General features: G+C 43.2%; 1 protein-coding gene across 2 annotated transcripts in view; it reads right to left on the bottom strand.

Moving 5' to 3' along the window:
- The window catches only part of SYT14 (synaptotagmin 14), a 245650-nt gene extending 222084 nt beyond the window's left edge, over positions 1-23566 (bottom strand). For both annotated transcript variants that reach the window (XM_051820526.3, XM_017347809.4), the window contains exons 1-2: positions 23336-23566; positions 6056-6103 (exon numbers count right to left, since the gene is read on the bottom strand). In XM_051820526.3, coding sequence (XP_051676486.1) covers positions 6056-6103; positions 23336-23348 — 61 coding nt within the window. In that variant the 5' untranslated portion in view covers positions 23349-23566. The remainder of the gene's footprint in view (positions 1-6055; positions 6104-23335) is intronic.
- Positions 23567-25052: the final 1486 nt, after the last annotated feature.

Genomic DNA, 25052 nt, shown 5'->3' with positions numbered 1-25052 from the left:
GTAAGAGGTAGAGACAGAGAAAACTTCCATCAGCTGGTTCACCCCAACTAAAAAAGTATATAATGGGGCCAGCACCGTGGCGCAGGGGGTTAAAGTTCCAGCCCACAGTGTCAGTACCCCATATAGGTGCTGAATTGAGTCCTGGCTGCTCCACTTCCAATCCAGCTCTCTGCTATGGCCTGATAAAGCAGTAGAAGATGGCCCAAGTCTTTGAGCCCCTGTACCTGCACTGGAGACCTGGAAGAAGCTCCTCGCTCCTGGCTTCAAATCAGCACAGCTCTCTGGCCGTTGCAGCTATTTGGGGAGTGACCCAGCAGATGGAAGACCTTTCTCTCTGTTTCTCCTTCTCTAACTCTTTAAAATAAATAAAATAAATCTTTTTTAAAAAAGTATATAACTACATAAATGATCACTGTCAATTAAGGTAGGTGTTAAAATAACAGTATGTCTTCATTGTGGTCAAAGAACAAAGAGGGATGGGAGGAGATACTTTAGATACTGCCAGTAAGGAATGCATGAGAAAACACTTGGAATGAGACTTGAAGGATCAATGGAGCCAAGTCCTTCAAACTGGTGGGAGAGAGCAGGACAGCAGAAAAGACAGCCTGTGATAAAGTCTTTGGCCAGAAACAAGCCTAGTGCAATTAACGAAGAGAAAGAGAACCTAAGTGGCTGAAGCATTGTGGGTAATAAGTACATATAAAATTAAGAGTGCAAAGTAGAGGGGTCGGCCTTGTAGCATGGCAGGTGGGGCAGCCGCCTGCAATGCTGACATCCCATATGATGGCTGGTTCAAGTCCTGGCTGCTTCACTTCCAATCCAGCTCTCTGCTATGGCCTGGAAAAGCAGCAGAAGATGGCTTAAGTCCTTGGGCTCCTGCAACCATGTGGAAGACCTGGAAGAAGCTCCTGCCTCCTGGCTTCAGATCAGCGCAGCTATGGCCGTTGCAGCCAACTGGGGAGTGAACCAGCAGATGGAAGACTTCTCTCTCTCTCTGTCTCCCTCTCCTTCTTTCTGTGTAACCCTGACTTTAAAATAAATAAATAAATAAAAATCTTTTAATAAAAAGTAAAGGAAAAGAGTGCAAAGTAGAGAAGAGTCAGATCATTTAAGTGTGTGGAGTTAAATAGGGACCCTGTTCCAACCCTCAGAACCTGCAAACGTCACCTTAAATGGCAAAAGGGACTTGGTGGATTTGGTTACGACAGGGATTTTGAAATGGGAAGATTAAACTGGATTATCCAAGTGGCAGGCAATCCAAGTTAGTAGTGGAAGAAGGAGACAGACAATGGAATCAGACTGGAGTGAAAGACTCGAAGACAGAGTAAGGAACTAAACGTATATAGGTGGCCTCTAAAAGACAGCAAAGAGAGAGATTCTCTCCCTAAAACCTCCAGAAGAAAAGCTTAACCTTAGCCCAACGACACTGACTTCAGATTTCTGCTCTACAGAACTACAAGTGAACACATTTGTATTATTTTAAGCTACCAAAGGTAAACTTTGATACAGCAGCCATAGGAAACTAAAAGTTTTATACCTGAAAAGTAGGATGCTGCTCCAAAAACATATCTAAAAACATGGAAGTAGTTTCAAAATTGGATAATGGGTAGAAGCTTGAAGAATTCTGAGGATCTTAACAGAAAATCCTAATGTCCTTTAACAGACTTCTTATAGAAACATGTATGGTAATGACTCTACCAGTGGGACGAAGAAGGAAATTAGCACCATGGTAGAGAAACTTGTATCATCTTACTCTAGAACACCTAAATCATCACGAACAGATCATGGGTGGAAATACAGATGCTGAAGGTGCTGATGCCAAATGCTAAGAACATGAACAACATGCAACAGAAATCACAAGAAAGGGGACCCATGTAACACCGTGGCAGAAAGCTTAGCTGAATTGCATCCCACAGTTTAAAAACAGAAAAGGCAGGATTTATAAAAGATGAGCTTGGATATTTAGCTGAGGTTTCCAAAAAATGTAAAAAGCGCAGCCTGGTTACTTCATGATGCTTAAGGTAAAACGTGACAGAGAGGGGCTGGCACTGTGGCTCAGCAGGTTAAAGCCCCAGTCTGCAGCACAGGCATTCCATATGGGTGCCAGTTCCTATCCCAGCTGCTCCTCTTCAGACCCAGCTACCTGCTAATGCACCTGGGAAAGCAGTGGAAGATGGCCCAAGTGCCCAAGCACCCACATAGGAGACCCAGAAAGTCAGAGTTACACAGAGAGAGAAGGAGAGATGGAGAGAGAGAGAAAGGTCCTCCATCTGCTGGTTCACTACCAAGTTGGCTGCAACAGCTGGAGCTGCGCCGATCCAAAGCCAGGAGCCAGGAGCTTCTTCCGGTTCTCCCACGTGGGTGCAGGGCCATCTTCCACTGCTTTCCCAGGCCACAGCAGAGAGCTGGATCAGAAGTGGAGCAGCCAGGACTCGAATCGGCGCCCACATGGGATGCTGGCACTGCAGGTGGCGGCCCCACCTGCCATGACACAGCGCTGGCATGCTTTCTTGACACTGAACCTACTAATTGTAGTGTCATTTACAGTCTGGATAGGTGAGGATTTTCCACATCATCAAGGCCTGGTTTCTTTTGGCTTCATAGTTTTCTTCCTCAACTTACCTCTTCTCTCTCACATTTTTTATTTAAAAGATTTTATTTATTTATTTGGAAGATAAAGTTATAGAAAGAGAAAGAAGGAGAGATAGATCTTTCATCTGCTGGTTCACTCCCCAAATGACTGAGCCAGGTAGTTAGGATGCCTGTGCCCCATATTATGGTACCTGGGTTCAATTCCTGGCTCTGGCTCCTGAGTCCAGCTTCCTCCTAATGAAGACTATGAGAGGTAATAGTGATGGCTTAAGTAGTTGGGTCCTTGCTACCAACATGGAAGACCTAGATTGAGATCCTGGCTCCTAGTTCCAGCCCTCAGCCAGCCCAGTTATTGCAGACATTTAGGGAATGAACCAGGGGATGGGAGCTCTCTATCTGTATCCCAAGTAAATAATTACTACTATTTAATGTAAGGAGATAAGAGTTAAGTAGGGAAATCAGAAAACTATTACAGTGATCAGAGTAAAAGAAGACAGAGATCTAGACTAAAATGACAGTAACAGGTTGGATTAAAAATACACTGTGCAGGTGAGACTGATGTACTTACTAACCAATGATGGAAACAAGGAGGTGACAGACACTGGGGATGATTTTTAAGTTAGAACTGGAGCAACCAGGTGAACAGTGCTATTTTTTCATTGAGACTGGGCAAACTGAAGAGGGTACCAGTTTACGTGAGAAAATCAAATTATAATTCTAACAGACAGGCAGACAGCAGTATCAAATAAGTGGTTTGAAAAAGAACAGGTGTTCAAAGACAGCCCAGAATTGGCTTTATAAATCTGTGTGGCACTTAAAACAACAAAACTAGATAAAATCAAAGGGGGTGGGGGGATGGATAAATGAAGGAAACCCAGGGGCAAACCCTGGTACATCTTTATTTACAGGTCTGAAAGTGGGGAGAATGCAGCAAAGGAGAAAGAAAAGCAGCAAACATGCAGAAAGAAATTCAGAGTAATAACAGACATCACTTTATCAGAATCATTGATACTAATCACAATTAGTATTCTACTTTACATAACCATCATAAGCTGGGCTCTATGCAACCTCCAGCTTAAAATGCAAAAGCTTTAGCCCTGAGTATTAATTCTGCCAATATTCAAATATATATGGAATATCCACTAGGACACAATACTACTTAATGTTGAAGACACACACAGAGATTCAGACATTTTTCCACAACATGGCTATAGTGTGAACAAATTTTTTGAAATTTCAATCACAGAATTAACTTTCTGTAGAAAGATGGAAGAAAGCGAAAATGTCAGGCCAATATAGAGAAATCCAGGCAAGAAATCTGGGCAAGACTACCTGGATAGGTATGGTAGAAGCAATTAAAAAAAAAAAAAAAAAAGGCAAGAGGAGCCAGCGCTGTGGCGTGATGGGTAAAACCGCCACCCACAGTACCGGCATGCCATATGGGCGTCAGTTCGAGTCCTGGCAGCTCCACTTCCAATCCAGCTCTCTGCTATGGCCTGGAAACGCAGCAGAAGATGGCCCAAGTCCTTGGGCCCCTGCACCCGCGTGGAAGACCTGGAAAAAACTCCAGACTCCTGGCTTTGGATCAGCATAGCTCCAGCTACTGCAGCCAATTCAAGAATGAACCAGCAGATGGAAGACCTCTCTCTCTCTGCCTCTCCTTCTCTGTGTAACTCTGACTTTCAAATAAGTAAATAAATCTTTAAAAAAATTAAAGAAAATAGTAAGAATAAAAAAGTATATTCAGATCATCTGTATCTATACTGCTTTCTCCTTTGTAGCTATCAGTACCACAGAAGACACAAAAGAACTGCATATTTTAGTTTCTTTCTTTCCAGCTGTTGCTATTCTTGATTCTCTCTTCACATGAACACAGTTTTAACAGCATTTGATTTCGGTCGGCGCCGTGGCTCAGTAGGCTAATCCTCTGCCTTGTGGCACCGGCACACCGGGTTCTAGTCCCAGTCGGGGTGCTGGATTCTGTCCCGGTTGCCCCTCTTCCAGGCCAGCTCTCTGCTATGGCCCGGGAGTGCAGTGGAGGATGGCCTAAGTGTTTTGGCTCTACACCCCATGGGAGACCAGCAGAAGCACCTGGCTCCCGTGGCGGCCATTGGAGGGTGAACCAACGGCAAAAGGAAGACCTTTCTCTCTGTCTCTCTCACTGTCCACTCTGCCTGTCAAAAAAAAATAAAAATAGTATTTGATTTCATCTGATCACAGCTTCCTACTGTTCCATCAAATTAAAAGTTTTAAAATATTGTCCTGGAACAATGTAATAACTTTAAAATTATCTATAAAATTTTCAGTAATCTTGGGTTGATAGAGTAGAAGACTATAAATGTTTACAAAGAGTAAGAATAAAGTATAAACTTTTCAGAGAAGCAGTACAGATCAAAAAGGAAACTGGCTTCAATGTCCTTCTTTGTGGTTCCAGAGGAAAAGTATGATAGATAAGCAACACTTTAATAAAGGAAGGAGATGCTTTCTAAATGAACAGCAATCGCAGGCACTGACATACGGATAAATTAGTGTGACCACGTCAGCAGAAGTCACGTAAATTCATTTGAGAAGGATTAAAATTTTCTTTTCAACTCTAAAGTGGAAGCTTTTCTGAGCTGCAGTTTGCCTGGCATGCCGATCACATCCACATTTCACAAACACTGACAGTGCTCCAACCCTCTTTGTGATAAAAGAGTAGGGAGGGGAAGGCAGCTAGCTGGCCAGACTCAGGAGGACCAAGTAAGTTTTCAAGACAGATGTAAGAAAAAGAAAATGCCCCAAACTTAAAAAAGAGACAAAAGTAGTATATTTATAAGGTTTCCTTTCCCTGACCTTTCCAAGTATAGCTTCTTTTTTTCTCCATACCACTTCACAGGTTGTAATTACTGAAAAACAAGTTGTGGGGCCTCCCAAGGTTCTCCTGATTTTTCCAAATCTAAAGAATACCTGATTCCTTGACTGCCACCTAATAACTGAATCACCTTTCCTGGGGCCACCTTGTTGAACCACCCAGTGGTCAGGTGGCTCCTTCTAGGAAGCACAGACTGTTGGTGTCAAAGGATGATGGGGTCCTTGGACATGCTCCCAACCTGAATTTCAACCAACTCCTCACATCTCTGATGGGTTCAGTAACAGGACAAAGTCAATGGGAGACCAGCATGCACTCAGATTCCAGATTCTGAAAGGAAACAAAAATCAAACCCTCCATTCTGTGCCTCTTCACCAGGTCTCAAAACCAGCACATTAGACACCAGGCTTTATCAGCCCATGGAAACTACATATAAAGTCACAACTCTCATGGCAAGCAATAGGCACTTCAGGAATGCTTAAGTCAATAATACAAATAACAAATATAATATTTATTAAATTAGATGCCTTATAAATCCAAATAATCTATCATCTTACTAAAATTTATTATAACTCAAATATTTTTAGTATGTAAATAACCATGCACAGCACTTACCTTTTCTGATACAGATAAGTTCATGCACTCCGCAGGTTCTCTCTCCACCTGTTAAGAACATGTTTAACAGAAGTTAAGAAAACAGACCAAGTTTGACTGTTACAAAGAACCATTTTAAACTGACACCCAGAACATGACCTCAGAAATAAGTTCCCTAATTCTTCTCTTTAAACATAACTAACTGAACATAATAGTCCTTATATTCAGAATTTTCTTGAGTCCAGTCTTACGCAGGTCTTCATTCAACTTTATTCAGTCAGCTTTCAGCTGTGTTATTCTGAAAGGCAAGTTTCTCAAGAGCACGAATCCTACTACCATTCCCCAAGCATCTAGAAGGCAGCACTGAAAGGAATGATTTACTTTTGTTTCTCAACATTGATACAGAAGGTGAGTTACTGTGAAAAGGTCAGCCCTGCAAGGGCACTATTTATATTTTATCACATAAATTCACACTGTAAAAAATAAAATGTGAGCTTTTCTCCATTCTCCATCTACCAACTCTTATAAATTCAACAATAAATATCAAACAAGATGATAAAAACTAACAAGCAGCATCCCATATGGGCATCAGTTCAACTCCCAGCTGGGATCCACCTCTGATCCAGCTCCCTGCTAACATATCTGGGAAAACAGCAGAAGATGGCCTAGGTGCTTGGGTCCTTGTACCAACATGGGAGACCTGGATGGAGTTCCTGGTTCCTGGCTTTGGCCTGGCCAAGCCCAAGCTGTTACAGCCATTTGGAGAGTGAATCAGCTGATGGAAGATCTCTATTTCTCCCCTCTCTCTAACTGTGCCTTTTAAATAAATGAATGAATGAATAAATAACAAATTTAACCCAAAAAATTGTCACTATCCTTTTTTGGGGAGAGTGCCTTTTTAAAAATATTTCACTTTTTAAAACTCTCTATTGGGCAGAAAAATAGAAACAGAGAAAATGTACAAGTTTATAAAATTCCATGCAAATACTTATCACAAGGTATGCATCTGAATTACAGCAAACCAAGATGAGAAAGAACTTTACCAGCAACCCAGGAGTCCTCTGGTTCATCTCTGTAGGTATGACCCTACCCTCCAGAAATAACCACTCTTCTGCGTTTTAACAATGCATCTTATTTTGTCCATTTATAAAACTCATAAAAGGGGCCAATGCCATGGCATAGCAGGTTAAGCCACAGCCTGCAGTGCCGGCATCCCATGTGGACACCAGTTCAAGACGTGGCTGCTCCTTTTCCAATCCATCTCTCTTCTATGGCCTGGGAAAGCAGTATAAGATGGCCCAAGTCCTTGGGACCCTGCACTCGTGTGCAAGACCCAGAAGAAGCTCATGGCTTTGGATGGGCACAGCTCCAGCCATTGTGGCCATTTGGGGAGTATACCAGTGGATGGAAACCCTCTCTCTCTCTGCCTCTGCCACTCTGTAACTCTGCCTTTCAAATAAATAAATAAATATTAAAAAAAAAAAGTTCATAAATGGGGGTTGGCACTGTGGTATAGTAGGCTATGCCTCTGCCTGCAACACCAGCATCCCACATGGACACAAGTTCACATCCCAGCTGCTCTTCTTTTGATCCAGCTCTCTGCTCATGGCCTGGGAAAGCAGTAGAAGATGGCCCAAATGCTTGGGACCCTACACTCATGTGGGAGACCCGGAAGCAGCTCCCAGCTCCTGGCTTTAGATCAACCCAGCTCCAGCACTGTGGTCATTTGGGGAGTGAACCAACAGATTCACTTTGTGTCGCTCCCTCTCTAACTCCACCTGTCAAATAAATAAATGAAATCTTAAAAAAAAAAAAAACTCATATAAATGGAATCATACAGTGGGCATTGTTGAGTCTTGCTTCTTTCTGTTACGTTTGTAGAATCAACTCATTGTATTATCTGTAGCTCTGACTTCACCCCTTTTCATTGCCATGTAGAATTCTACTACATATTATACTCATACATATACACATACCCACATATATTTATACACATATGAATCTCAATTCTACTGTCCATAACATTTGGATTGGCTTGAGCTTGGGTTAGAAATAATTTTACCATGAACCTTTTTCTTTCTTTTTTTTTTTTTTTTTTTTGACAGGCAGAGTGGACAGTGAGAGAGAGAGACAGAGAGAAAGGTCTTCCTTTGCCGTTGGTTCACCCTCCAATGGCCGCCGCGGCCAGCGCGCTGCGGCCGGCGCACCGCGCTGATCCGATGGCAGGAGCCAGGAGCCAGGTGCTTTTCCTGGTCTCCCATGGGGTGCAGGGCCCAAGCACCTGGGCCATCCTCCACTGCACTCCCTGGCCACAGCAGAGAGCTGGCCTGGAAGAGGGGCAACCGGGACAGAATCCGGCGCCCCGACCGGGACTAGAACCTGGTGTGCCGGCGCCGCTAGGTGGAGGATTAGCCTAGTGAGCCGCGGCGCCGGCCGACCATGAACCTTTTTCATACATGCCTCTTTGCATGTTTCTCTTGGATGTACACCCAGGAGAAGTATTGCAGGGTCATGGGATAAGTGTATGCTCAAAGGTAATGGCAAATGCTGAAAGGGATAAAGAAAATGTAGCATTTATACATAATGGAATACTGCAGTCTTTAAAGAGAAGGAAATTTTGTCTTTTGCAACAGCATGAATGAAACATGAGGATATTATGCTAAGTGAAATAAGCCAGACACAGAAAAACAAACACTGCAGGACCTCACTTAGACATAGAATCTAAAAATGTGAAATTTATAGATACAGAGAGTACATATGGAGTGGCTGCCAGAAGCTGGAAATGAGAGGCAGGGCTGGGCAAAGGGGAGACACTGGTCAAGGGGCACAGGATGGTGAGAGTACTGAATAATAATGTATTATATATTTCAAAATTGCTTGCAGAGTAGATGCTAAATGTTCTTACCACAAAAAATAAGTAGCTGAGGTGACAGATATGTTAACTGGCTTGATTTAATCATCCCATAGTATAATCTAAGTTGCTCTATAGGTATACACTGGAACTACTTTGATGTAAACTAAACAAACTTTCATAGTATTCCATATTATTTATGAACTTATAAATACACTGTTACTCTTCAACTTTGCACAATAAAAATAGTAAATTAATCACTTTATATTATCAACAGTTGAATTATAAGAAACAGAAATATCTTACAGCAATAATATGAGAAGTAAAAATCACAATATCCACTGGAAAAAAAAGTAGGTCATCTGGGAAGCAAGCTAAGACACTAGAAAACTGTATTTCTATCACTACAACAGGTTAGTTCTACAGTCTAATTTGATTGCATCAACACCATCGCTGTTTCTTATCACCAATACAGACAAGTCACTAACAGGAAGATAGACTTAGCAAGAAATAATGCCTCAAATTAAGCTATAGTCATAAAAGAACTATTCAGAAAAACTGGTATAAAATATTATTTGGAATAGTACCAATAAGAAACCATAGATCACTTGCTAAAGGATTAGAATGAAGAATACCTATATATTATACATTTTGTACATAGGAAGGAGACACTAGTCAAACAACTGGATACTTAGCTAAGAAGAAACAATGTTCAAGACTTAGAAGACTCATAATTGCAATAACTTAACTACAGTGTATATTAAGGACTTACAATGCTTTCATAGGCTACTTATAAGTATGTTTTCCATGTAATCATTAAGACATCCCTCATAAGTTACATTCGTAACAGTTTGAATTGTGTAATTAATTTTTGTAATAAGCCTCTACTTTTTAAAGCCTGTTTTAACACTGGACTCAACCTCATATTTAATATAAATTTGTTGTTTTACTATATATATTATTTCATACAAGTATATTAGCATAGTTCTTACAAGAATTAGTATTAACAGTAACAAGAAAAACCATTATATTCTAAACTTCTCTTAGAAGTGCAAAATGACAATGAAAGCTAACTTTTATTTGGAAAGTATTCTACCTAAATAAAAAAACCTCATAGAAAAAAAAGACACCAAATAATTACTATATTTTAAATGTTGATTCACTTGAAAACTGTCAAATTTGTCAAAGTACTCACACAAAGTAGTAAAATCACACTCTTCCATTCTTGTTATACACCCCCAAATTCCTAACCATCAAATAAGATATCACTGATGTACATGTGCAACTCAAGAGCAATCACTATTACCAATAAAATGGAAAGTGACATTAAAGATCAATCAATTCCTGGTAATAAAGTAAAATTCAAAAAAAAAATCTGCTTTTAAAAATACACAAGGGGGGGCCCGGTGCCATGGCTCACTTGGTTAATCCTCCGCCTGCAGCGCCAGCACCCCATGTGGGCGCTGGGTTCTAGTCCTGGTTGCTCCTCTTCCAATCCAGCTCTCTGCTGTGGCCCAGGAAGGCAGTGGAGGATGGCCCAAGTGTTTGGGCCCCTCCACCCGCATGGGAGACCAGGAGGAAGCACCTGGTTCCTGGCTTCGGATCGGAAATTTGGGGGGTGAACCAATGGAATGAAGACCTTTCTCTCTGTCTCTATCTGTCTATAACTCTACCAGTCAAATTAAAAAAAAAAAAATACACAAGGGGATCAGCACTGTGGTGCAGTAGGTTAAGCCATGGCCTGCAAGGCCACAGTGCTGGTCTCAGCTGCTCTGCTTACAATGCAGTTTCCTACTAGTCTGCCTAGGAAGGCAGTGGATGATGACCCAAATAGTCAGACTCCTGCCACCATGTAGGAGACCAGGATGGAATTCTTAGCTCCTGGCTAGTACCCGACTGTTGCAGCCATTTGGGGAGTGAAGCAACAGACAGAAATTCTCTCTGTGTCTCTTCCTCTCTCTCTGCCACTATGACTTTAAAATAAATCAATAAATCATTTTTTTAAAAAACACAAAAGAACATAAAAGTTGAGTTTTACCACATTATTGAATACTAAAGTTCTATATTCTTTTTTTATTATTCTTTGACAGACCCAGACAGTGAGAGAGAGAGAAAGAGAGAGAGAGAAAAAGAGAAAGAGAGAAGATCTTCCTTCCGTTGGTTCACCCCCCAAATGGCCGCTACGGCCGGAACTGCACCAATCCGAAGCCAGAAGCCAGGTGCTTCCTCCCAGTCTCCCATGCCGGTGCAGGGGCCCAAGCACTTGGGACATCCTCCACTGCCTTCCCGGGCCACAGCAGAGAGCTGGACTGGAAGAGGAGCAACCGGGACTAGAACTGGTGCCCATATGGGATGCCGGTGCTACAGGCAGAGGATTAACCAAGTGAGCCATGGTGCCGGCCCCTAAAGTTCTATATTCTTTTTGCCCACAATCCTTTCTAAGACTAGGAAGATTTTAAAGAAATAAATTAACATTCTATATAACAAATGTACATGTTTGGAAGCCAAAAGTCTTAAATACTTTTTCAATCAGAGATTTGGTAAATTTTGTACAAATATGATGCCTTATTTTATCTTTGAAAGTAAATCTGTGGCTGGCGCCGTGGCTTACTAGGCTAATCCTCCACCTTGCGGCGCCGGCACACCGGGTTCTGTCCCGGTTGCCCCTCTTCCAGGCCAGCTCTCTGCTGTGGCCTGGGAGTGCAGTGGAGGATGGCCCAAGAACTTGGGCCCTGCACCCCATGGGAGACCAGGAGAAGCACCTGGCTCCTGCCATTGGATCAGCGCGGTGCGCCGGCCGCAGCGCGCCGGCTGCGGCGGCCATTGGAGAATGAACCACCAACAGCAAAGGAAGACCTTTCTCTCTGTCTCTCTCTCACTGTCCACTCTGCCTGTCAAAAAAAAAAAAAAAAAAAAGTAAATCTGTAAAGTTTCCAAACAAAATGTCAAATTTGAAAACCAAAGGCAAGACACTACCAGCATGCCTCAACTAAGATAATGATGGTAGTACAGTAAGTAGCTTACTAATTTTAATTCTGCCATAAAACATATAATGCACAACAAGGAATGATTATTTCAAGTGGTCAATTAGTCAGTATTTTCATTTTTTTAAAAGACTTATTTATTTATTTGAAAGTCAGAGCTGCACAGAGAGAGGAGAAGCAGAGAGAGAGAGAGGTCTTCCATTCCGCTGGTTCAGTCTCCAACTGGTCACAATGGCTGGAGCGGTGCTGATCTGAAGCTACGAGCCAGGAGCTTCTTCCAGATCTCCCATGCGGGTGCAGGGGCCCAAGGAATTGGGCCATCTTCCACTGTTTTTTCTGGCCATAGCAGAGAGCTGGATTGGAAGCGGAGCAGCTAGGACTTGAACCAGCACCCATATGGGATGCTGGCACTGCAGGCGGCGGCTTTACCCACTAGCCCACAGCACTGGCCACAGTCAGTATCTTTAGAAAGACAGGAATCTTCTACTAAAATAAGTAACCATGTCTAAAATACAAAGTTTTCAGTCATCAGATTTACTTAGGAAAAAAAAGGAAAGACAATATCAATGACTTGGAGACTATTATCAGAATAACAAAACCTAAGAGTCTAGAACTCAGAAATAAATTTGGTCTACTTCACAACTTTACAGTGTAGATAAACAAAGACACTAATGGATAAAATTGCCCAGGGTCACTGGTTAGCTGTCAGAAGGGGAAAAAAAAATTGAGAACATTTTGTTTAATATAGTTAAGATAGCAAAACTGGATTTCCCATTTTTATGAAAAAATTATAATAATTGTTAATCCTTTTGAAAGCAATTTAAATTAAAATGGATTTCCCAAAAATCTACACTTGAGAGAGAATATTAGCATTATTCTTGAAATAATCATCTCTGCAACATGGAAATGAGAAACAAAAAATGACAAGCTTAGTCCTACTTACCATCTCCCCTCAGGCAAACCCATGTAGAGGCATAACGCAAACTGGCACAATCCTTCACAGCTGGCCTGGGGAGGCATGTAAGAGGAGACGATGTGCGTGGGCACACACACACATCTGTGCTGTGTTTGTGTACATGTGTGTTTGTGCAGGTAACTGTGAATATTCCTGGGAAGGAGAATTTTTTTTTCCAAAGTGAGGGGGGAGCATTACAAACTATGTACTTTTCCACATGGCTACAGAGAAAAACGTGTAGTGATGTGTAACCCTTTCAAAATAAATCCAAATATATAAAAATGGACTTAAGTCAAAAGATTCAGTTCCTTTAAAATGGATCAGTTTATTTCAAACTTTATTTTACCTACCATGCTTATTCTATTAGCCTAAATCACCACAGGTTCTCCACAGGTATTTCAAAAAGTTCATAGAAAATATTACTGAAAGACATGTCTATTTTGGTGCAAAAAAGTTAGAAATCCATGTATAGTCATTTCATAAAGTGATATCTCGGGTCAGCGCCGTGGCTCACTTGGCTAATCCTCCGCCTGCGGCACCGGCACCCTGGATACTAGTCCCGGTTGCTCCTCTTCCAGTCCAGCTCTCTGCTGTGGCCCGGAAGAGCAGTGGAGGATGGCCCAAGTGCTTGGGTCCCTGCACCGGCATGGGAGAACGGGAGGAATCACCTGGGTCCTAGCTTCGGATTGGCGCAGTGCCAGCCGTGGCGGCCATTAGGGGAGTGAACCAATGGAAGGAAGACCTTTCTTTCTCTCTCTCTCTCACTGTCTATAACTCTCTCTGTCTCTCTCTCTCTCTCACTGTCTAACTTTGCCTGTCAAAAATAAATAAATTAATTAATTAAAAATAAATTAAAAAGTGCTATCTCTATGAACTTTTTGAAGGCCATGTGTCCTTATTTCTTCTTGGTCAAATACTTAATGGTTGCTTTAGAAATGCCCTGTTTCCATTTCACCTAAAGGCTCTTCTCCAATGTATGTACAGCAATTAAAGTAGATACAACTTTTAAATTAACATCTAGCTTACACCTATAAACCATTATAGCTAATTCTGGAGCAGATGCCTACAGAATACATAATAAACAAGAAACTTTAGGGGCCAGCATTGTGTCATAGTGGGTTAAGCCGTCGCCTGCAGAGCCAACTTCCCATGTGGCTGCCAGTTCCAGTCCCAGGTGCTCCACTTTCGATCCATCCCCCTGCTGACAAGGGGGATGCATCAGAGGATGGCCCAACTGTTTGGGCCCCTGTAACCACATGGAAAACCCGAGAAGTTCCTGTGGTCATTTAGGGAGTGAGCCAGCAGATGTACAATCTCCATCTCTCCTCTTTCTGTAACTCTACCTTTCAAAATAATAAAAAAAAATTTTTAAAGAAAGAAGCTTTAAGTATTTCCTATTAATGATGTCCACACACATAACCCATTTAGACCATAGTCAGAAACTGCTAGGTAACTTTAAGTTTTGTCCTTAATTAAGCCTTTCATTTGAGGTATACCAATTTTGGTCACTAGTTTAAAACAGTGTTATGGAAAGATCAGAATTTCTGAGTTGAGCCAGACTTCAATTCTACAGTCAGGATCACCTAGCATTGTCTTTGCAAACCTTGTGCTTACTACTTATCCTCTGGAGTAAGAAAAGTAGTGGTGGATTAGCAGTGAGGGATACAGTGGTGGTAAAAGACCAAGGATTCTGAAACCAAGTCCACAACTGGTAAGGAAAACAACATCTCAGTAAGACAGATGTAAACCACAGTAAAGACAGGGAGAGGTGGTACCATCTGCGACAGAAAATGGATAGGCCGGCCCACAGGGAGCACCCAAAAAATGCTAATTTCCTTTGCACTCCTAACAAGCGGAATACAAAGAAAGCTTGAGTTTAGGTCCAGTAAACAGTGAAGATTCCTGTATAATGTTTTCTTCTCTTCAACAGTATCAGTTACTATTCAATTCCAAACACTTGCTGGTATAAATATTCCAAAATAAATCTTCTCAATATTTCTTTCTTTCTTTCTTTCTTTTGACAGGCAGAGTGGACAGTGAGAGAGACAGACAGAGAGAAAGGTCTTCCTTTTCTGTTGGTTTACCCCGCAATGGCCGCTGAGACCAGCGCGCTGCGGCCGGCGCACTACGCTGATCTGAAGCCAGGAGTCAGGTGCTTCTCCTGGTCTCCCACGTGGGTGCAGGGCCCAAGGACTTGGGTCGTCCTCCATGGCACTCCTGGGGGCTACAGTAGAGAGCTGGACTGGAAAAGGAACAACCAGGACAGAATCCGGCGCCCCAACTGGGACTAGAACCCGGTGTGCGGGCGCCACAGGCGGAGGATTAGCCTATTGAGCCACGGCACCGGCCTCAATATTTCTCAATGTTCCCTGCTTTAAAAAAAATTTTTAGAATAAACCTTCAGGCCTCCAACCGTCTGGGAGTTATTCTCCCGAATTGGAATTTCTTTACTTTTTGTTGTTGTTATGCAATTACTGTAGAGGTAAAATCGTCCTCAGACTATCCAATCCTTTCCATACTTTTATAAACTCATTTTATCTGTACCATTCCTATCCAATGGCAGCCTAAACTCCGACAAACATGCTCACCACCACTCCAGCATTACATAGAATAACCAACAATATCTCTATTCATAACAATACCTTAGAGCACTTTATAATTTGCAAAGCATGCTAAATATAGTGTTGCATTGATCCACACAGGTTCCTATGTACTTATTCAATAATTTTTCTATGAGACAAATTTTACCATATAAAACTTACTCTTCAAAATTAAGCATCTTCCAGGTTTTGAGTTACCTTTTAATTCAGTTTTAATTAAATTTTTGACTGTTAGAAGCTCATGAACAAAATATTGAATAAGTATGTGCTCACACATAAGTTCTATTTAATTGAATTTTCTAGTTAACTGTTTTGACTACTAAACCAGATCGTGTTTTTAAAGCTACCTTCCTTACTGTGTTAGTAAGTTCAGAATAGTGAACATAACATTTCAATAAAATCTTGAATCTCAAGATGATTCCACATATTATTCTGAATATCAATTCTAACACAGCCCTAAAAATGTGAAAACAGGAAATCATGTTGAATTACCTTTGACTCTTAGAAGTTTGCAAATAAATTCCTAATAGCAACTCTCTCTGCTGTCACTATTTTCTCCTTCTAAAAAACGGTCAAAGGCTCCCATTTGTTAGGTTTCAAGTAAATAAGATACTACTATTTATATACACAAAATATGCATATAACCACTTTATGCAAAATCTTCAAATCTTTATAGTAGGTTGTGCAATCTTACATTATTTGTATGTAGCTGTTTTATGTTATGTTTTGATCAGCTAGGATTTAGGGAGAAAAGAATGACATCAGCTATGAAGACAATCCTAGAAAATCAAATCCAAGCAGACAATCTATTACTACATATATATTATATACATATACACTATGTACAAGCATAATCTACTATACTACTACATATATACTATGTACAAATGTATCTTCTTAGAGGAAGTGATCATGTGTATTACTCAACAAACTATAAATTAAGCCAAGGTATTTTGCTTCCCGCATTGGTATGCACTGGTGAATTCTAATACCACCTTAACATAACAAAAAGTAAAATACAACTATGTCTTCAGTATTCCTTTTTTTTTTTTTTTTTTTTTTTTTGACAGGCAGAGTGGATAGTGAGAGAGACAGAGAAAAAGGTCTTCCTTTTTGCCTTTGGTTCACCCTCCAATGGCCGCCACGGCTGGCGCGCTGCGGCTGGCGCACCACGCTGATCCGAAGGCAGGAGCCAGGTGCTTCTCCTGGTCTCCCATGGGGTGCAGGGTCCAAGCACTTGGGCCATCCTCCACTGCCTTCCTGGGCCACAGCAGAGAGCTGGCCTGGAAGAGGGGCAACCAGGACAGAATCCGGCGCCCCGAGACCGGGACTCGAACCCGGTATGCCGGTGCCACTAGGTGGAGGATTAGCCTATTGAGCCACGGCGCCGGCCCTGTATTCCCTTCTAATTTTGTTTAGTGAGTTAGAAAAGGAACCTTGATCCAACTGTAAATTACTTAGAAGTATTTCAAAAGGTCACTGAACAAACCTACCTAAATAAACATATTTGAAGTTTCTGTAAAACATTAGAAATCGTGGCATAGTGGGCTGAGCCACTGCCTGCAGCACTGGCATCTTATACAGGCAATGGTTCAAATCTCAGTTGCTCACTTCCAAATCATCTCCCTGCTAATGCGCCTAGGAGGGCAGAAGAAGACACCCAAGAAGACTGCCAACTGCGCCCCTACACCCACATGGAAGACCTAGATGCAGCTCCTGACTCCTGACATTAGCTTGGCTCAGCCCCAGCTGTTATGGCCATTTGGGGAGTGAACCAGCAGATGGAAACCTCTCTCTCGCTAACTGTGCCTTTCAAATAAAATTTTTTAAATGTTTTTAAAAAATTAAAATTTTATCCTTAACCTATGTCAAAATATCCCCCCCCCCTTTTTTTTTTTTTGGACAGGCAGAGTTAGACAGTGAGAGAGAGACAGAGAGAAAGATCTTCCTTCCGTTGGTTAACTCCAAAAATGGCTGTTATGGCCAGCATGCTGCGCCGGTCCAAAGCCAGGAGCCAGGTGCTTTCTCCTGGTATCCCATGCAGGTGCAGGGCCCAAGGACTTGGGCCATCCTCCACTGCTTTCCTGGGCCACAGCAGAGAGCTGGACTAGAAGAGGAACAACCAGGACAGAACCTGGCACCCCAACCGGGACTAGAACCCGGAGTGCTGGTGCCGCAGGCAGAGGATTAGCCTAGTAAGCCGCGTGCCGGCCTCAAAGTATCCCTTTTAAGAATATCACTGATTAAAATGAACTGTAATTCCTTCAAAAGTAAGCTATTAACAAATTACCTCACTATGCCATAGACTATGGGTAGGTTTTATTACCTCCTATATACATAACAACACTATCTCTGTAACCATAACATGAAAAGCTGGCAAGAGGTGTAATATTCTCCTATCAGATTAATATGAAATGTTTCTCTTTGTTTTTAAATCGCTACCATATTCAATATTTTTATTTATTTACTTGAAAGCAGAGTGATAGAGAAAGGAGGGAGAGACAGGAAGACAGCTGGTTTACTCCCAATGCCCACAAAGCTGGGCAAGGCAAATGCCAGGAACTCCATCTGGGTCACCCATGTGGGTAGCAGAGAACCAAATACTTGCTTGAGCCATCACACACCATGATCCCAAGGCACACATTAGCAGGAAACTGGTTGGGAAGCAGAGGCAAGATTTCATTCCAGGAAATCATACGGGCTGCAAGACTACCACAATAGCACAACAGTTGTATAACAAAAAGTTGTGGTTCTGTGGATTAAACTGATTCTTATGGAAGAGACAGAAAAATGTAGACTGGAAGGTCATGGGCCAGATTATTAATGAACAGCTTTATCCTGGGCTTTTAAACCAAATTTGCATCTTATAAAGAAAGCTAGCACTAGTAGTCCTAGACTAGTTAGGAAACCAATGCAAGTCTCTTAGAGATAAGAGCATAACTAAATACAATAAATTAATTTGAGATGTACCTTGGCAGGACTTAGCAATCAACAGGATGTGAGGGGTGAACAAAAGTGGATTCCAGGTTTCCAACTCAGTTGTCTCGTTACTTTAAAATGCCACTAAGTTGATGGGCATTTGGCCAGGAAGTTAAGACACCATTTAGGATGTCTATATCCCATATTACTATGCCTAAGTTCAAGTTCCAGACCTGGTTCCCACCTGCACTGCTAATAAAGTTGCAGATCCTGGGAAGCAAATGATAGCTCAAATAGTTGATCTCTACCACCCAGGAAGGAGACCTGAACCGAGTTCTCAACTCTGAGGCATAGTCTAGCCCTAGCCACTGTGGGTATCTGTTAAGTAAACCAGTGGACAGGAGCTCTCTGCTATGGAAATCAGAACAGAACAGGAGAGGGAAGAAAAGAAAAATGTCACTCAGATCGTAAATTTGCATGGAATGGAGTATCAAGGCTGAATTTAGTGCCTGTGATGACAACTTTAGGACATGCTGAATGTCCTAACATACACATTTTAGATGGCTGTAGGGCACTCTTGTGAAGATATCTAAATACTGCTTGTAAAATATGAATCTAGAAAATTCTGTATTAGAGATAAGCATCTGGGAAATGGATGTAATCCATGTGTACAATGTATAGAATTCCATAAAACAATTCAATAAACTACACTGAGTACATACTATCTCCAGATGCTGTCCAAGGGGTATGAAACTGAGTAACACACTAGCTTCTGGAAATTTACAGTCTGACTGGAAAAACAGGTATGTAAACAAGTGATTAAAATGTGTTCAATATGGGCAATTACAGCCATAAGGATAAAGCGGAAAATAGCAGTGGAGTTGACAATGGAAACACAAAAAACTTTAGTTCAGGTAGATAAAGAGAAGAATAAGTATGTTACTGGGAGAGGAGAAACTTGAAGGAGACAGTCAATAATGTCACACCAACAGAGAGCAACATGAGAAGAATTAATATATTGGGTAACAATTATATGTCTCAGTAGGCTACAATGATTCTCAACCTGATATGGACAGACCACTAGGGTAACTATAGGGATCTGGAAACTACTCTTTTTTTTGTTTGTTTGTTTTTAAAGATTTATTTATTTATCTGATAGGCAGAGTTAGAGAGAGAGATCTTCCATCCATCCACCAATTCCCTCCACAAATGGCCACGATGACCAGGACTGAGCCAGGCTAAAGCCAAGAGCTTCTTCAGAGTCTGCTATGTGAGTGTCAGGGGCCCAGAGACTTGAGACATCTTCTGCTGCATTCCCAGGCACATTAGCAGGGAGCTGGATCAGAAGAGGAACAGCCAGGACTTGAACCAGTGCCCATATGGGATGCCTACACTGCAGGCCATAGCTTAACCCACTGCACCACAGCCCTGGCCCCTGGAAACTACTCTTACTATTTCAAAATGCCTTTTAAAATGTGTACCTTTACCTAAGATGGAGCTAATTTCTTCGCCTCTAACTGGAATTCTATCAGCTCATTACAGCAACACCATCACGTTATAGTTGTCTTAAGTCCTGATTTAGTAGTTATATGTCTGACAAAAGGAAATAAATGCCTACTTAGTACAAAAATGATTTGGTGCCATAAAGTAAGAGTTTTACATAGAAAAGGAAATAAAAGTAGTTTTTTTTTTGTTTTGTTTTGTTTTGGTTTTTTTTTTTTTTTTTTTTTTTTTTTTTGACAGGCAGAGTGGATAGTGAGAGAGAGAGACAGAGAGAAAGCTCTTCTTTTTCCGTTGGTTCACCCTCCAATGGCCGGTGCACCACGCTGATCTGAAGGCAGGAGCCAGGTGCTTATCCTGGTCTCCCATGGGGTGCAGGGCCCAAGCACTTGGGCCATCCTTCAGTGCACTCCCTGGCCACAGCAGAGAGCTGGCCTGGAAGAGGGGCAACCGGGACAGAATCCAGCGCCCCAACCGGGACTAGAACCTGGTGTGCCAGCGCCGCAGGCGGAGGATTAGCCTAGTGAGCCGCGGCACCGGCCTAAAAGTAGTTTTTAGCACTTAAAAGTCTAGACTCAAGGGCTAACACATTGGACCAGAGATAACCAGAGTATGTTTAGTAAACATAAACGACCAGTCTCTTCAATTCCAAACACTGGTCAGTTAGGCAAGGGACTTCAGACAAAGGATTTGAGAGATTGAGGTTTGGTTGATTACAGCTTCACCCTGAGCCAACATGTAGTGCCAAAAAGTCTACTCTAATATTGAACTATATTAAAAGGATTATATACAAGTCAAGGAATGGTATAACATTTTTAATGTATGCTGTTAAACAGTAATACTGGAATGGAGTGATCCTCTGCCACATTCCAAGTATTAAAACCTGTAACTGCAGATCACCCAAAGGAGGGAACGGATGCTTTGTCTAGGAAGAAAATGTTCTAAGTTGTCTTCAAAGGCTGTAGGGAATTCACGTATACGGGAAACAGTGAGTTTCTGATTTGCTGCTAGAGAAGGCAGAGCTTGCAAAGACAGAAGTTTCTTAATAATTTTTTTTTTTTTTTTTTTTTTTTTTTGCCAAAGAAAAAAACCTTAAGAATAGAAAGCCTTGGGGCCAGCACTGTGGCATAGTAGGTTAAGCCTCCATCTGCATCGCTGGCATCCCATATGGGCATCAATTCGAGTCCTGTCTGCTCCATTTCCAACTCAGTCCCCTGCCAATGGCCCTGGAAAGCAGTGAAAGATGGCCCAAGTGCTTGGGCTCCTGCAGCCACATGGGAGACACAGAAGAAGCTCCTGACTCCTGGTTTCCGATCAGCCTAGCTCCAGCCGTTTTAACAATTTGGGGAGTGGATGGAAGACCTCTCTTTTTCCCATATGTAACTCTGCCTCTCAAATAAGTAAATCTAAAAAAAGAAAAAGAAAGAAAGAAGGAAAGAAAAGGAAAAGAAAGCCTATTGCCTAACACCAGTGCTGAACTCATCACCACTGAATATTTTTACATAAAGGAAGAATGTTCTTGGTGTTCGCACTATTGTAACTGGATGTTTATAATTATCTGTCTCCCCACTGGAACATGAACTCCGGGGGAAAGATCGTGGTCCTCCTCATCCTAATGGCCTGACAGACTCTCATACAGAATACTGAATAAGCTAATTATAAGAAATGTCTACTGAAAGACTCCGATGTTTTAAGAACCACTCCACTGAGAAGAATGCTGGATGAAACATTCCTCTGGGGTCCCTACAATTCTAAACGCACCCAATACAGAATTTCAACTACAGCTCAGCTGACTGCATGACACAACCCAGAGGGGTGCTGTGTACAGGCGACTTTAGTATGTGAAAGAAGCACAATCCAATTTGCAGTGCTATTACAACTATAGTTTCTTCACCAAACTAGAGAAGACAAAATTCCTGATTTTTATATTATAAAACCTTAGACAAATGCTTCAAGTATGGGAATTTTTATGAAAGTATCTTAACACAAGAATCTCTAGAATATAAGTATTGTTAAAATTTTTGTTCTTTAAACACACAAGTAGTAGAGCAAAATGTCATTAGTTGCATTGACAGAGGAGTCCGTAACATCTAACTGCCTGAGGAACGAATGGAAGAACTAAGAAAAAAGAGAAAAAAAACTGGAAAACAGTATTTGAGAAATCACAAGCTACAGCATTGTACCTGAATGCTACCTGGCTAATTCTTCCTCACATTCTGCCTAAGCCTTTTTTACCTGCTTCACAAGAATTGGATGGAAAAATAAAAGTACACGACATCAATCACTGCTTTTGGTTTCCTGATTTGTAAACTTCTAGCCAAAAGCACAGAGAGGGACAGAGCATCAAAGTACGGCTCCGGTATTAGGGCTACCAAAGGTTATAGGTGGCCCCGATTCTCCATCACCTTTGCTAAAGCAGGTATCTGAAACTATCTTATTGTGTGACTTAATAGATACTCAATCTCTTAAATAAATAAGAACACACAGCTGAAGCCATTGTGGAGCCCACAGTATCTGACCAAAAGAAGCCCCCAGATGCGTGTAACACCAGTGATTGGTGACCTAGATGGAAAGCACTTTTTAAAAGTTTTTTCTCAGGAGAAACACACATTCATTTCAGACAAATAATGGCAGCGCTCTGGGAAGCTTGCAGATCTGTAGAGATGAACGCACACGCACATAGCCATAAGGAAATTTTACATATTACTTTCATCGTTTGTGAGTTCATCAAAGAGTAAGAAAGGGGCTGGAAGATGCTGTAGTCTTTCACAGAAGCATGCCAGATGTGTGATGCTGATTTGCACAGTAACTTCCTTAAAAACAAGACAAAATACTGACACTTTATCGTGGTTACATGATTTTCGGCCAAGAGAAAAACTACACTGGAGTGCCAACTTAATTTGTATTAAGCTGCCTCCTGAAAACAGGAGTTGTTGTGGATGGATCCTGTAACACTGAAAAAAGACGGGTGTGTGCAGCATTCTGAGAGCGTGCGCTGGCCAAGATCGATTTAGTTTTCTTTCATAAGAAAAGCAATTTTGAGTGTTGAGGGGGGAAACTAACCTCACCCCCAACCTCCCGGTCCCCTGTAAAGGCAGCAGAGGGGGAATGGGCGGAGAGCGCACACCACGGCCAGCCCCAGAGCAGGGGCTGGGAAGGGTCAGCGAGGGGACCGCAGCACCGGCTCGCTCTCGGTAGGGCGGGAGCGCGGAGAGGGAAGGGGGCGCAGCCCCAGGCCCCGTAGCCCTCGCCTCACTCAGGACGTCCGGCGGCTCCGCAGGGCCGCGGCCGGAGCCCCACTCCGCGCCGCCGGAAAGAGGAGCTGCACGCCGGACCAGCGGCTGCCTCAGGCCCGGCCCGGCCCGGCGTCCCCGCTCCTCCCAGCGCCTCCCGAGACGCGGCCGGGCCCCCGCGCCCCGGCCTCCCCGGCGCCGCGAGCCCCCGCCGGCGGGGCGTTCCCCTCGTCGCTCCCGGCCGGCGGCCTCCGCTTACCTTCAATCGCCATGATGAGCTCGCCATGGACCGCACCAACTGAGGGCGGGGGCGGCGGGCCGAGGACGCCGGGGCTGTGGCGAGAGGGGCGGGACGCGGGCCCCGAGTCGCGGGACTGCGCGACCGCCGGGAGAGCCGCGGGCGGGGCGGCCGGGCCGGGGGAGGGGCCGCGCGCGCCGGAGTTCGGGCCCCGGAAGGAATGGAACCTTCCCGGCCCCGCCGCCGCTGCCGTCGCCGCCGGCGGCACGTGACGCCGCCCCGCCCCCACCCCGCCGCCCCCCGCCGCGCCGCGCCCCGGGATTCAGCACAGGTGCTGGCGCTGTGCGGGGAGCCAGAGTCGCGTCGGGCGCCCCCTCCGTGGACCAGAGGAGTGGGGAGGATGTGGTCAGCACCATGGACAGGGCTGCTTAGGGATTCCCACCCAGCGACTCTTACCAGATTTGGCCATCTGGAGGTTTGGTTTGGTTTTGCCTGACTCAGCCAGATGCTCGCCCCAGATCTCCCTCTGGGGTAGACAGCCACTTGGCAAAAAGCAAACAGGATCGAGGCATCCTGAGGACAGCAGCTTCCCTTCTTTCCCCGTGTCTCTCTGTCTCTCTCTCTCTCTCTCTCTCTCTCTCTCTGTCACACACACACACACACACACACACACACACACACCTATACTTCAGCCCTTCGCCTTGCTAAGCCTGGCCACTACCCTGATCTTGGGTTTTCTTGAAAGTAGTCGCTGCCATCTGTCTACACTGCAAACACACATTCAAGATCACACAAAGCGGGAGTCACATGGACCTTTGACAGACGGCCTGAAAGGCACATGGCAAGCAGGTGTTTGGAGTTTGCAAATGTAACTGCATTACCAACAGTCGCAGGCCAACCCTGAACACAGCAACAGCTGGCTACTTAATTTTTGCTGTGCTTTGGTTTTTAGTTTGAGTGCCCCCTCTAAAGGCTGCGTGTTAAAGGCTTGGTCTCCAGGGAAGCTGGTGAGACCACTGGGAAGTGTGGTCTAATGGGAGCTCCCTAGGGTCACTTGGGACATGCCCTTAGAAAGTAGTTCTCCAAAGGCCCCCTTGTTATCACAGCCTGAGGTGAGCCCAGCCGCCCTTCCTGCTTTCTGGCTCATGGTGTGAACCTTTCTCTGCAACTGCTCCCCCACTGCCATCCTCCACCCTCACAGACCCTGCCCAGGGGGCCACCCATCTTGGACTTGAGCTTCCAGAACTGTGAGCTAAGTAAACTTTTTCTCTTTACAAACTTAGTTGCCTCTGGTATTTCGTTGTAGTGTGGAAAGCTGATTACTGTAGTACTTGAGCCATTCAATCATTTACCAACTCTCAACTTCATTTGACACTGGACAATCAAAGGCACAAACATCAAGGAATAGGGAGTTAATGGTTCTCTCTTCTGAAAAAAAAAGTTAACTCCTAATGCAAAATAATTCTACTGGGGCTGACACAAAGAAGAAAATATTTGCACTTATGTAAGTGAGCTTGGGCTGCAAATCTAGAGCAGAAATTCTTATTGCTTTTACATAACCTCTCTCTTAGTCAGAGTTTATGTTCAATAGACTTCATTCTTTACAATTTTCATTGGTTCCATGAATATCTTTTAAGCAAGGCACCATGCTGAAACCTGGCTGCAAGCAAGAATTGTTATTGAAGGATCAAAGAAGAGACCATTCTACTGAGAAAACATTAAAATGCCTATAGTTTAT

Source organism: Oryctolagus cuniculus, chromosome 13, assembly GCF_051225735.1.
Source record: "Oryctolagus cuniculus isolate XC-2025 breed Fujian yellow rabbit chromosome 13, ASM5122573v1, whole genome shotgun sequence".
Taxonomy (NCBI): domain Eukaryota; kingdom Metazoa; phylum Chordata; class Mammalia; order Lagomorpha; family Leporidae; genus Oryctolagus; species Oryctolagus cuniculus.
Note: the sequence above shows the minus strand (reverse complement) of the source record. Positions and strands in the feature narration are given on the sequence as shown.